The sequence below is a fragment of the Epinephelus fuscoguttatus genome, linkage group LG7 (assembly GCF_011397635.1).
Source record: "Epinephelus fuscoguttatus linkage group LG7, E.fuscoguttatus.final_Chr_v1".
Classification (NCBI taxonomy): Eukaryota; Metazoa; Chordata; class Actinopteri; order Perciformes; family Serranidae; genus Epinephelus; species Epinephelus fuscoguttatus.
In genome coordinates, this window is record NC_064758.1 from 9,395,872 (window position 1) to 9,409,486 (window position 13,615).

Below are 13,615 nucleotides of genomic sequence, written 5' to 3' on the forward strand. Positions count from 1 at the left end.
GGCGGGAGTCACAGCTTCAAAAACCACCACATTCAGACGCATCCAGGAGATGGGCTACAACTGTCGGGTTCCTCGGGTCAAGCCACTTCTGAGCCTGAGCCAACGTAGGAAGCGTCTCAACTGGGCCAAGGAGAAGAAGGACTGGACTGTTGGCCAGTGGTCCAAGGTCCTCTTTTCCGATGAAAGTAAAGTGTGCCTTTCATTCGGGAATCAAGGTCCAAGGGTTTGGAGGAAGACGGGTGAGGAACAGAACCCAAGCTGCTTGAGGTCCAGTGTGAAATATCCACAGTCAGTCATGATTTGGGGTGCAATGTCTGGTGCAGGTGTTGGTAAACTCTGCTTTCTTAAATCCAAGGTCACCGCAACAGTCTACCAGAATGTTTTAGAGGACTCCATGATTCCTTCTGCTGAGGATCTGTATGGAGATGCAGATTTCATCTTCCAGCAGGACCCGGCCCCTGCCCATACGGCCAGAAGCACCAAAACCTGGTTTGATGCCCATGCTATCACAGTGCTTAACTGGCCAGCCAACTCGCCGGACCTAAACCCCATTGAGAATCTATGGGGTATTATCAAGAGGAAAATGAGGGACACCAGACCCAAAAACAAAGAAGGGCTGACAGCAAGCATCAAGGAAATCTGGGCTTCCATAACTCCCAGGCAATGCCACAAGCTGATTGCCTCAATGCCACGGCGCATCGAGGCAGTGATTAAGGCAAAGGGATTCCCAACCAAGTATTGAAGATTGATGTGATCCTAATTTCTTTCTTTTTTTCTGCAAAAACTGAGAAGTAAATGGTGATTTTTTCACAGTATTCTAATTTTTTGAATTCCTGTTTTCGTGGGTTTTATGAGCTGGAAGCCCAAATTATGTAAAAATAAACAAATAAATACTTGAAACCATTTAAATTGTGGGCCCTGAATCTATAATCTATGAAAGTTTAACTTTTTGAATGGAATTATGGAAATGAAACAACTTTTCCATGATATTCTAATTTTTTGGAAAGGGTCTGTAATTGAGTGACGGATCGAGTCCCATAAATCTCTGCTTTCACTTTGTGCAGCGCATTCTCGCATTTTGACAACATGGCAAGTGAGCCTGACGAACCTGAAGACCCACCTGCAAACAGTCCTCCATTTGGGAACACTTTGGTTTCAGGGTAAAATACGAAGATGGAAATAAACAAGTGGACAAGACAAAAGCAGTGTGCCGGCACTGCAGAACAGCGGTCGGGTATGTACTTGGAAACACGTCTAACATGCTAACGCATCTAAAGCGACACCACCTGAGTTTGAACGTTAACCGGCTCGACTAGAAAAAGCAATCTGGTGCAAACTACGATATCGTCGTCGTTTAAAAAGAAAGAGCGTTTCCTTGACCATCGCACTAAAGAAATAACCAACGCCATTGGAGTTGAGTAAAATTGTTTAAGCTGGTTTATATTAATAAGATAATGTCAAGAACAACCCTCTCGCCTGACTTTCTAGACTTTCTACTTTCTCACCCATGGATGCAGTTCAGAGGATGAGACTGACAGGTGCTGTGTGTCTATGTAGATTTATGAAGGCAATACTTACTTTAATATAGAAGTGAAAATTAGTGTATATATGCATGTTTGAAAGTAAAGTGTATATACATGTGAGTGGTACATGCATTTGAGACACGTAAAACAAATTGGAGCTTGTAAGGTCCCTCATAGTATTTGGTTCATTTCAGTTCATAATGTTTTTAAGCAAACAGCTGCACATGAGCATCAGTCCAGACTCCATTTTGAGAGCAAGAAACCACTGACAGCGATAACAGTCTTTCTCTTCATATGAGTGAACGCCTGGGTTCAGGGCTCCTGTCCTATAACTGGCTCAGATTTTATTTAGAATTTGTTGTCCCACTGTGAACACACTCTTGAATTTATATTAAGTTTTTTGTTTGTTGGTGTCCTGCCTGTTGAGAAACCAGGGACTTCAGTGGATGTTTGATAGGCATTAAAGGGCAACTTGGCATTTTTCAACCTGGCCTCATTTTACCATACTTCTGTGTCTAATTGATGTTAACAACAGTTTTTGAAATTGGTCCAGTATTGAGAGAAAAGGGACTGTATCCAGTAGCCATGCAATGCCTGCATTGTAATCAGATGGGGCAATTGTGCACTGTGACTATATGTCAATTAAAAGGTTTTTATTGCCATATAAGCTCAGATTGTTATCACAAGTGTCTGAAGTGTCTCTTTACTTTTTGCATGATCCAGTCAGTTTGTTACTGTGGCAGAGATAAGGGAGACTATCAAATTCAAGGCCTCATCCACATTGTCAAACTCTGCTACACTTTCTGTACTCCAGCATGACACACTTTTCCCTCTCACTTCCATTTTCATCATTGTCTTGCTGAAACAAGTCACATCTCATGAGATTTCAGAACGAGACCTTTCCTTGAGTAAGACTTGGACACAATAACAAACACACCTGATCAAGTGAAAGGTAAAGGGACATTTCAGACACTTAAAATAACAATATGAACCTGTCTGTGGCAAAGATAACTTATAATAGGTGCACAGTGACGGCGCACAATTGCCCCATCTGGTGACACTGCTGGCACTGCATGGCTGCTGGCCGCAGCCCTCTCTTGGAATGTTGGACCAGTTTTAAAAAATTGCTCACATTAGTCACTTAGACGCAAAAATACGCAAAAATGGGGTCCAGGTTAAAAAAAATGCTGAAGTTAATCTTTTAAGCATTTCCTTTTCATTTAACATCTCCAGAATTGGTTTTCATGTGCCAGTGGTGTTAAAATGTTTGCGGTGATCATGTTGTTCTAACTAGTATGCAACAGCCAGTTTTCAACAACCATTTAAAATGCAGATTGTTTATTTTTGCCCCACTCATTGATTCATTGACCCTTAAATTGTATGAAAGTATTTGAAAGCAGCCTTGTTGAAGTTTTGACATATGCACTCTGACTGTGGAAATGCTTCATGGAGCCACAGTGGGACGGGGCGGCAGGATATCTCTGCTCTGTACAGCATCGTTGAGCCGGGGCCACCCTGCCACAAAGAGTCTTAACCAGATCTAATTTGTCTCCTCATTCTCCTTCTCCTCCTCCCTGCTTTAACCCATTCATTTCTCCCGCTGAATGGCATCAACCTCCTGCTTCCTCCATATCACTCTTCACCCTCTTCTTCTCCCTCCCCCTTCTCCTCCTCCTGCAGGTGGGATCAGAGATGGAGATATCTGGCAAGGCAGTGAGCCTGTACTTTGAGGAGAAGTTGCAGGAGATTTTCCCAGGGCAGAGCTTCCCTGATACACCTGAAACCGAGAGCATGGACGCAAAGGAAAAGGAGGACGAAGACACAGATGACTCTGGGGAGGACTTCATACAGCCCAGACGCAAACGGTTAAAAACGGATGACAAAGTGGTCCACATCAAGTGAGAACCATCCGCAAAAGAAATGAGAGAAGTGGAAAACTGTCTTCCTCACTTCCCACACTTCTCCTTTGTTTGAGGCAGCAAACAAAAAGGACGAGATTCGCTGTATAAACTGCTTGGTTTATCTCATCCTTGCCTTTGAAAGAATTACTGTCAAGTACATTAGACGTCTGCCTTTATCAGAACTCTTGACAACAGAAACATAGAAGAGCTGCATTTCCTCCTTATTTCATGGACACTCGCCTGTACAGATTTTGAAGTAGGACTTGTTTTGCAGTAGTTAAGTTAAAGATCGTCTTTTCTTTTCTATCATCCATTTTCATTTGTAGATTTGTTGTGACGGTTGCTTTATAAAACATTTGAATCCCATGTCCTCAGTTCTTAATGTATTATATCTATACTTTGACATGAAACCTACCAAGTATTTGTATGACTTTGTGGAAGCGTTGTGTAAATAAGAGAATCTAGCCCACTGAAGGTATTCCTACAGTATAGATGTTTGGGTGCGTCATCAATAAAACCTGTTCTTGAAATATATTAAAGAAAATGTGTGGTGTGGAGTAGGTTTATGGTTGCTGGAGAGCTCTTAAAGGAGCTGTTTGACCAAATTAGAAAAGCAACAATAAAACATCCCCACATACCCCTGTGCTGTGGTGTCTGGCCATGGAGATATTTTTTATTTAATGTTTCCAGGTTTCAAGATGCCTGTTTTCAAAATGTCTGCCTTCACCGCAATGCAAATGGAGGTGGATGGTACTTCAGTCGTCGTGCTTGAAAATTTTCAGCTACATCTGCCTGTGAACATAGTGCCCCCTTTATTTTGAATAGTCGACAGACCTCACTGTCAGCAGCCCAGGAGAGAAATTGGAGATATTACTGGCAAGGCAAGTTACTTTGTATGGCACATTCATGCACAAATGCAATTTGGAACAATTTACAGAGTGCGTTAAAAACAGCAACATCCTGGAAGATCTCCCAGATCTGGATCAGGGCAACAGTGAGCTCCTGGTCAGTCTGTGGCCCAAAGGTGCTCAGTTGGACCTTGGTCAGGGGAATGAGAGGGCCAGTCAATGGCATCAATGCCTTCATCATCCAGAAACTGCCTACTGACTCTGGCCACATGAGGCCAGGCACTGTCCTGCACCAGGACGATCCCAGGGCCCACTGCACCAGCGCAACGTGTGACAATCTTCGGATTTGGTGCCCTGACAGTAGACAGGGTATTATTGGCTATGACATGAAGGTCTGTGTGACCCTCCAAGGATATGCCTCCCCAGACCATCACTAACCCACCGCCAAACCAGTCATGCTGGATGATGTTACAGGCAGCATAACATTCACCACGGCGTCTCCAGACTCTTTCATGCCTGTTGCATATGCTCAGTGTGAACCTGCTCTCATCTGTGAAGAGAACAGGGCACCATTGGTGGACCTGCAAATTCTGGTGTTCTTTGGTGAATGCCAGTAGAGCTGCATGGTGCTGGGCTGTGAGCACAGGCCCCACTAGTGGACGTCAAGCCCTCATGCCACCCTCATGGAGTCTGTTTCTGACAGTTTTGCCAGAAACAAGCACACCAGTAGCCTGCTGGAGGTCATTTTGTAGGGCTCTGGATTCTTGGATTATTATTTGATCAGATTATTTGATCAGCGAGGGCCAATAGTTCAGGCTGATGGGGTGCAGATATCTGAGCCTAGACTTCATGTTCTGGATGACGGTCATTTCGGCCGATTTCTAAACACATATCTACATATGAATACAGATATATTTTAAATAAAAAGCAAATTTAAAACTAACGCATCTCATTTGATAAGTAGTGGATTCCGCTTCTCCACACGGCTGTTTGCCGTCATTCAAACGTGATTGGTCAACACTACTTGGACTACAAACAGAAACCAGAACACATGATGACATTGTGACAAAATTATACATTTGCAGAGCAGCATTTGTCATATATGATCTGCCTTGTGTACTGACTGCCAGGATGTAGTGACAATAGAAAAAAAAGTTTTTTTTGTCGTATTTGCTGAAAAAAAGGACTGCCTCCTGGCTTTAATCTCAAGTGGGCCTATTCAGGTTAAACAATGGTTAATTTAAGTTTTTTAAAAAATCATTAAAAATAAAAGGTTTAATCAAAGGTAGCGCAGAATATAGACGTTTTTAAACCCGGGTTTAAAGGTGTTCAAAGATGGTACAAGTCTGTTATGTGGAAGTTTGTTAAACTCTGATGTCCTAAATGTTTCGATGACTTGTGGCTCTGTGAAAAGAAGAAGTCAGCATAGACTCGCGTATGCAGTGTCAGTTTCAGGCCCCTCATTATGTTTCTCCTGCCCTTTTTTGAGGCTCTGCACAGAACCTGAGGTCGGAGCCAGTTTACGAGAAGCACGTGAAGTCGGTGGGAACTTGACTCATGACAAACCTGAAAATAAAACGCAGCTGCTGACATCAGCTCAGTGAGGTGCTGAGTCGTCAGTCTGACACACTGTCAGCTGACCCATTTTTGCATCACCACAAAATAATTCCGGAAATCGCCCGTACTATCCTCTCTTTTCCTTTTTCATTCAAAGTCTGACATCGGATTTTAATCGTCTCCTCCAGGTAGGATGTTCTCTTTTGACAGTTGTTATCTTGAAAACAATTGAAAACAAGATACAGGACAGGTCGTTATGATAAAAGTAACCTCTGTTATATTGTGATAATGACAATTAACGTGTCATCACATGCTACCTGCATTCAACAAAGCAGAGGAGCTGTTAAACGATTTATATCGAAATCCATACAACCTCTTTTAAGTCCACTGAGTATTAACATTTGCATACAAGCCCCGGTTACACGTGGACTTGGTTATCATACAGTAGCTGTATTGTTTTTCACGGCCGCATACTAAAATGCAAAGCTAGTTGAAGAATGTAGAAGGCCTCAGAGCTAATGACGACTTAGGACTAATGACTGAATCACCATGTGGAGCCAAATAATCTAATTTAACAAGGCTTGTAGGTATTTGATGAGAGTATGTGAAATGCATGAGCGCCGGAACATGAAATTGGCATCGTGAAGCTGTCCCAGTTCTACAGATAAGTAATATTAACATAAAAGCATATCGTTAACTCGTTTCGCAGAATTAATAAGTGTTTAGCAATTGTGTATGACAGTCGGGGTCAGATATTATGTTGATCCTAAACTTGAATCAGAATGATTTGTTCATCAACTTTCATAGTCATAGCAAATCTTGAAAGTGGATGTTTTCGAAAGATCTATAATCAATTACAGTTGTTTTGTTTCATAAAATATAATTTTCTAATGATCATGATGCGCAGTAGATAAACTGTGACATCACATTAACCGGATGCAACAATAGAAAATGCTTTTCTCAATTGTCAGCACACTCCCCTGTCTCTGCTTCTTAAACCCACAGTGTGTTAAATGTATCATAGAGACATGTCTGCTTCACATATTTAACCCATGACGAGGAATATAATTCTTATTAAATAAGCCCAAACCAAATTAAACCTTTATTTTGAAGACCTGACAGTTGTTATTGAGCTAGCCACCATGGCCACCAGTCACGTGCTCATTTTGATGAACCGCTGCAGTGACGTTTCAGTCTAACGACCAATCAGCTCACGAGCACAGGTCTGGTTGTTTATTGCCTGTTTCCGTGTTGTTTGTTCAGTCCCGGAGAGGTTTTTATTCGGCTAAGGACTCTGCTGCAACATGTCAGCGGCCACACAGGCAAGATGAATTTGTTTATTTATTTACAGTGAGGTAGTTTGTCGACGGTGTCGACCTAAAAGCCACAGGCGAGTTCTAGCTGTCTGTAATGGTTAGCTGTAGTTGTCGCTGCTGGCTGGCTAAGTGGCTAACAACCGGTTGTTTTTTTCTGTGGTGTCTGCTGGGTTTATTTGTGTGAAAAATGTGTGTTTTCTAGCGTGCCACAATCTATAAATGTAGTCACACACACACACACCACTTTGTTTAACAGCCTTGGTTTAGCGTTAATCGGTGTAACAGCAGAATACGGATCTAAACAGGTTGTTTTGTTGTTGTTTTAAGTGTTCAGCAGCCTCTGACCCTGTTACAACCGAGTCAACTGGAAAATGTGTTTTGTCTAGATGAATGGTCCGTATGTGTTTTTTTCTTGTCGTTTATATGGCTGATTGAGTGTGTGTGACGAAGCTATGAAAACTCCAAGTCTGTGATAAATGGTTAGCTAACGTTATATTTATCCGTCTCAGAAGCACCATCACTGTCTGTAGGCTGTTGATGTACAGATAACTCTACATGTGGGTATTTATGTTTTTTAATAAATTGCATATTTACTGAGCCTTTTTGTCTACAGCAGAATATGTCGGCAGTAGGAGTCCTCTCGGGCAGTAACTTAGGATGGACGACTGAAGGAAACTTCACTTCCCTGTGCCCCAATGGGTCCAAGTGGGTTTGGGAGGGGCTTGGGGAATGTGCCCAAGATGTGAGAGACATGGCCAGCATCTACCTAGGCCTCCTGTCCATTCTCTGCTTCATGGGGTCCTCACTTCCGTAAGTGTTTGTGCTGGTGTCTGTGGCTCTCATAGAGGAAGTGCCCTTTTATCTTAACATCAGTCTGTCTTCTGTCTCTGGTTGCAGACAGTACTACAGCTCATGTAAAACAGGGAATATGGACAGTGCCCTCTCTATTTGGTTTCTGCTGCTGTGGTTGGGAGGTGACACCTGCAATTTGGTGGGCTCCTTCTTGGCTGACCAGCTTCCACTTCAGGTAACTTGTAGTGATATAAGGATTTTGATTGTAAGGATATTTCCCATGACAGAGGAGGGCTATTACTAACAGTTGGTTCTATATCACTTATGCTATAATTGATTGTTCAATCAACTGTTAAGGCAATAAAATGTAAAATATACAATCATTACAAGTCACGACAACCAGAAACTATGTCTTAAGATGTCTTTTTCATTTAAAGTAATAAAAGTATGTATTTTAAATGTTATAGAATGTTATGTGTGTAATGACAAAAAAAGGTATGTCCCATTATTATTATATATTACCAGTTTATTATTGTTTGTACCTTTATCAGTGACTTAGATAACTGATTATTCAGATTCTTATTTGTGTCATTTTAGTAGATTATTCCTATCAAGTAATAATACAAATAGACTTTTAAATGGAATTCCATTACAATAAAACACAAGACACTTTATTGTCATTGTAAGCATATAATGAAATGATGTTTGCCAACGTTCAGTGACCAGCAGCAATGAAATAAGGGTAAAACAAGATACTATGACTTAATAATTTTTCATGACACACGTTTCTTTTTCTTTGTCATCTAGACATACACAGCGGTTTATTATGTGTTAGCTGACTTGGCGATGCTGGGCATGTACTTATACTACAAGATGAGGAACAGAATGGCTGAAAGTGAGTGTTTTTGTATGTTTGTTTTTGTTTTGTTTTTTTTCACTTCTCAGTTTTCCAAAACAGAAAAGAACCAGGTTCTTGTTTTGTGCTCTTGAGTTTCAGAGCCTCATTTGGAATCCTACACACAGGCATTTCTTAACATATGGATAATAAATGATTAACCCCAAACATGTATTTGATCCCTAAGTGTAAAACTGCAGCCACAGTCTGTAATGATTCAGCTATTACTAAGGTGCTGCTCATTTCTAAGATCAGTTTTATCTGATGTAGCCGCTTAATGTGCACGCTTCTCATATCAGTGTAGATGAACAATGATCCAACACTAGTCTAGATGGAGAAGGAGGTTAATTGCTGTACACTGTCATGATGTCATCACGTGCCACATGTAGTGTGGTGTTTGTTCCCTTACTGGTGATATTTGACACAGTGACCATTGTATGGAGGAATGTGCTTAGATGTCTTTCCCAGTATTGATGTTGAACCCAGGTGTTGTCTCTTCCTCAGGCAGGAGGGTTTTGCTTGTAGTGGGTGTAGCCTGTGTCCTGGGCTTCACCACAAGCCTGACCCATCTCCCCGGGTTAGATGCTCAACAGGAAGTTACTCCTTCTGGGTTCAGAAGTCGCGCCTTGCTGTCAATCTCTGATAGTAATCAAATCAAGGTGAGACATGTTTATTTGTTTAATTATTGACCTGAGGGAAGTGAACAAGTTACGTCTGGCCTTTTTTGTGCTGTTGTAATGTTGTCATGTCTGCCTCTCTGTCACTGCAGCCTTTTACCCCCAAAGAGATAGTTGGTTTCTCCATCGGCTCAGTGTCGTCAGTGCTCTACCTCTGTTCCAGACTTCCCCAGATGTACACTAATGTGAGTATAACAAAGCGGGTTCTGCTATAAATGTGTAGATTCCTCAGTACCATTGGCTGCATATTGTAGGTGGGAGACATTAACTGATACTAATACTTGTTCTAATCCCCAGCGTCACTGTATATGGCATACTTTCACATTATAAGTGTTAAACTTTTTGTTTTGTAATGGCACTTTGTTTCTCATTGTACTGATTTTGGTTAAACTACATACAAGTTCAAAACATTTAAACTGAGATAACTCAGTATCAAGAGTCTGACACACAGTTGTGCGAGTTACTGAAAATAAGTTATTAGTTAGAATTACTAGTTGCGTCTCTCAAAAGTAATTAATTACTTAACTAATTACTGCATAGAAAGTAATTAGTTACTAGGGAAATTAACTTTTGTGTTACTTTTAAATATCTGCCTGTTTCTTAGACATTTGACAGTAATTTCTTACTGATAGGCCTTATAAAATTAAAGTGTTAAAGTTATTCACAAAAACATGAACACACTTTATTCCTTGTTACCTTAACAGTAATGCACACAGACTATAACTTACCACTGTTGGCCTATTTTGGTCTTTATCTTGATGAGGGAAAAATAGTCTCCATATTTCTAGTAGAGGAAGCTCGTTTGAGCCATTGTATGCAGTGACATTCTTTGCTGATTTTTTTACTTGAATAATTCACACCATTTATTGTGCTGCTGTCAGGTTCGGTGACTAGTGATGCGCCAGGGATCCCGCGCCGTTTGAAGTAACATTAAGTTTAATCAGAGTTAAAAATGCTAAATTTATTTTAACTGAAAATTGAGCAGGCAAAAATGAATATGATGCACTGACAGCATGGACAATTGCCTCTGCAATCTGCACATATCACTGTGGTGGAAAATATGTAGTGGCTGTGTGAAACATCCTCTGTTCCTTAAAAAAAAAAGGTTCATGTTCTTCCCACTTCCCCTCCTGTCCTCTCATTTCTCCCCACAGTTCAAAAGGAGGTCGACAGAGGGAGTGTCTTACTTTCTGTTTGCACTGGTCATCCTGGGAAACACCACATACGGCCTGAGTGTCCTGCTGAAGAACCCGGATTGGGGCCAGAGCGAGAGCAGCTACATAGTCCATCACTTGCCCTGGCTCATCGGCAGCCTTGGCACCCTCTCCTTAGACCTTATTGTATCCTTTAAAGAAACAAACATGGCCGCCGTTGCCAGGCATCTGGGCTCTAGTCCCACGTACATGCTACATTTTAGGCAGAGCTGAGCTAGAAAAGGGGGCACTTCATCAGATGGGTTTATGTCTTATGACTGCATGTGTGGAAACACAAAAGTATCAATGGTCCAAACTCTCGGAGGATAATGAGCTTAACCAGCAAAGAAACTAGACTGCAGAAGTTTAACTAGACTGTGTTTCAGTTTTAGTGATGCAACATGCAACACATTTGCAGTTCATTAAAGTAGTAAAATCCACACAGTGAACCTGGAACTTTGGAGTCCTGAGAGTCTGGAGCTCTGTGGCCCAACGCTGCACAGCAGATGACAAGGACTCACTGTCTGGTTACTCAGTAAGATATATTTTTTAATGCCATAAATTAGGTTGTCAGCAGGTATTTTCTCACGTTATGGTCAAATAGTATCTTTTGTTCCTCATAGCTGTGTGTGTTTGTAGCTGAAATCCTGTCTAAGCACTTGTTACATTAAACAGACTCTCTCCCAGGATGTCTTCAGATTTCCTTAACGCTCTGGTTCAGATCTCTGTCCAGTTTATAATTTACCGTAGAGCTAAGGTGGAGGTGGACGCCAACCATGACGAGACATCGCCTCTGCTCGGGAGCTAAAGCAACAACCCCAGAGTGTACTGGTGGGACACGAACAGACACTCGCCTCCAGTGAATCTTCAAAATCACATTTCCAACCAAATCAGGATGAAAGAAAGTATTACATTTTAGTTTGATTTTATAGTTTTATTTATTATGCTCTTTTTTCAAGATGTTTACAATGTGTTTTTATCTGTTAAAGTACTGTGCCAGGTGATGTTCTTCATTTGGGTTCAGCTGCAGTGATATGACTTACACTGCTCTTAATGTTTGAGTTTTAAATGGATAATTGAGGGTTTCAGGTGTCGGACAAGGATGGAACTCCCTGTCAGCCTGAACTTCTTCGTCTGATTTTAAGCCAAAACCTCAGTTTGATGTCAGATCTCACATAGATGTCAGAAACCTGCTTACTGCGGTGACCCCACCACACACAGGTTTCTCAAATTATTCTGGTGTTTTTACGTACTTTGACAGTTATGACACTAATGACTGCATGGAGCCTGACCTGGTTGCAGTGATGTGTCTGAAAAGAGGGAATGTTTGTGGAGCATTTCCAAGTGTAAATTGTAATTAGTCCATTTTTAATTGATGTTTACACCAAGTACTGTAATCAACAAAAGTGAGCATTTATGTTTTTTTGTTCATTTAAGATATCTTTTTAATTGTAGCCATACGATTTTATTGTACTTTTTATTTTTTATTCCTTTTTTTAAATACAGACTCTCGACCAGCTTTGTTTGCACTGGTGATAAAAGTCACTTAAAGGTTCTGTGTATGACGTTCAGAGCATAAATATAGCAGCAAAAAACTATTTGCTGTGTAAAGATACAGTGTAGGAAAGGGATCCTGAGCAGAGAATAAAGTACATACCTTTGTGTGTTGTAATCTGAGCTTCTCTGTTTGTTGTTCTGGTAGATGGTCCGGCCATGCGTGCATGTCAGTGTGTGTCCCACTGGCTAGCTCATTGCCGCAGCTTTGCACTGCGCTCATATGATAGTTACCACTGATGACAGCATCATTTCAAAAGTGCAGTTCCCATCCTCTGCCTCCCCATGTTAACACAGTTAGCTCTATCACCACTGTTGGTGTTGTTAGCACTGTTTATGCTGTTAGCACTGTTAGCTGATAGCTACTGGCTTAGCCACCTCCACGTAGAGAGCCATGTACAGGCACTCCGCACCAGACTTAATCACAGATATGCTCTGAATGTCACAAACAGCTCCTTTAACACAGATTTTCACCACCACGTAGAATTTACACGTTTTCTTTTTTTTTTTCATTCTCACTGTTTTGCACAACAAAAGTTTGTTTTGTACTTTGAGAAATATTAAATATGTTCAGTGGGTCAGTGGGCTGTAAAGATTAAACAATTGAAAACACTTTTTCTGTGTTCTGTTTAACTTTGTGTAAAGTGTTGGTATCATAATGGTGTTAGTTTTTTTAAATGAATTTTACTGCTCCTATTGAGGAGAAAAATTGGAAATCTCTTTCTCTTCTACAGTTTACTCTCTTCCACTTTTTTCAGCTCAGCAGAGGTCAAGGCCTGCCCTAGGCTGTGATGTTGACCTTTGACCCTTCGCTTTTACCCCATCCCCGTTGACTACGTTTGACCTGCTCCTGGGAGGCCTTGACAGCCATGTTGTTTTTCATCATTAGCAGATTCACACTGGCCTCTCAGTTGCACCCTTCCCCCTCATGACACCCACGCACACACACACATTTTCCCTCACTATTAAACATAACGCAATCACACACACTCAAAACAGTAAGGGCCCACCCACCATGGAAGCAAGGTCAGTACAGAAAATATCATGAGTTCAGTGTGTGTGTGTTTGGGGTGGAGGGTTGTGAAACAGTGGCAGAGAGATTGTTAAGCGGGTTGGGGAGTTAGCAGGAAGAGCCAATGATAGGGAGCATCCATTTATCACGGGATGAACAAGAGGCTGTTTATAAACACTCTATACTGGGAATGTTTTAATGAGATGAGTCCAGTTCCTACAAGCAGGGCAGGGATGGGGTCCTGTGTGACTCAAGGGTTGCCAGTTCAAATCCCTATTGCAACCAAAAGGCCCGATGCTGGGAAATGTGATGGTAAATTTAGGCCAGTTTCTGTTTGCCAGTGTTGA

The 13,615-nt window shown here is 41.4% G+C and overlaps 2 protein-coding genes across 9 annotated transcripts in view; both read left to right on the forward strand.

Annotated features, from left to right (window-relative positions):
- Positions 1-4,366, forward strand: part of trim33 (tripartite motif containing 33) — a 34,557-nt gene extending 30,191 nt beyond the window's left edge. The window contains exon 21 of one of the 4 annotated variants that reach the window (XM_049580806.1): positions 3,204-4,366. In XM_049580806.1, the coding sequence (XP_049436763.1) occupies positions 3,204-3,425 (222 nt within the window). In that variant the 3' untranslated portion in view covers positions 3,426-4,366. The remainder of the gene's footprint in view (positions 1-3,203) is intronic. The other 3 variants (XM_049580808.1, XM_049580807.1, XM_049580809.1) reach the window with 3 other exon arrangements.
- Positions 4,367-5,768: 1,402 nt separating this feature from the next.
- slc66a1 (solute carrier family 66 member 1) lies at positions 5,769-12,862 on the forward strand. 5 transcript variants are annotated; one of them, XM_049581948.1, is made up of 9 exons: positions 6,398-6,412; positions 7,093-7,151; positions 7,759-7,955; positions 8,043-8,172; positions 8,745-8,832; positions 9,337-9,491; positions 9,602-9,694; positions 10,664-10,849; positions 11,424-12,862. In XM_049581948.1, exons 2-9 carry the CDS (start codon positions 7,134-7,136, stop codon positions 11,508-11,510), a joined length of 954 nt encoding a protein of 317 aa, XP_049437905.1. In that variant the 5' UTR covers positions 6,398-6,412; positions 7,093-7,133; the 3' UTR covers positions 11,511-12,862. The 5 variants fall into 5 exon arrangements, with proteins under 5 accessions (XP_049437907.1, XP_049437908.1, XP_049437905.1 ...); XM_049581950.1 differs by lacking the exons at positions 6,398-6,412; positions 7,093-7,151 and adding an exon at positions 5,769-6,017; XM_049581951.1 differs by lacking the exons at positions 6,398-6,412; positions 7,093-7,151 and adding an exon at positions 5,769-6,017 and having other exon boundaries at positions 7,762-7,955.
- The last annotated feature ends 753 nt before the right edge of the window (positions 12,863-13,615 follow it).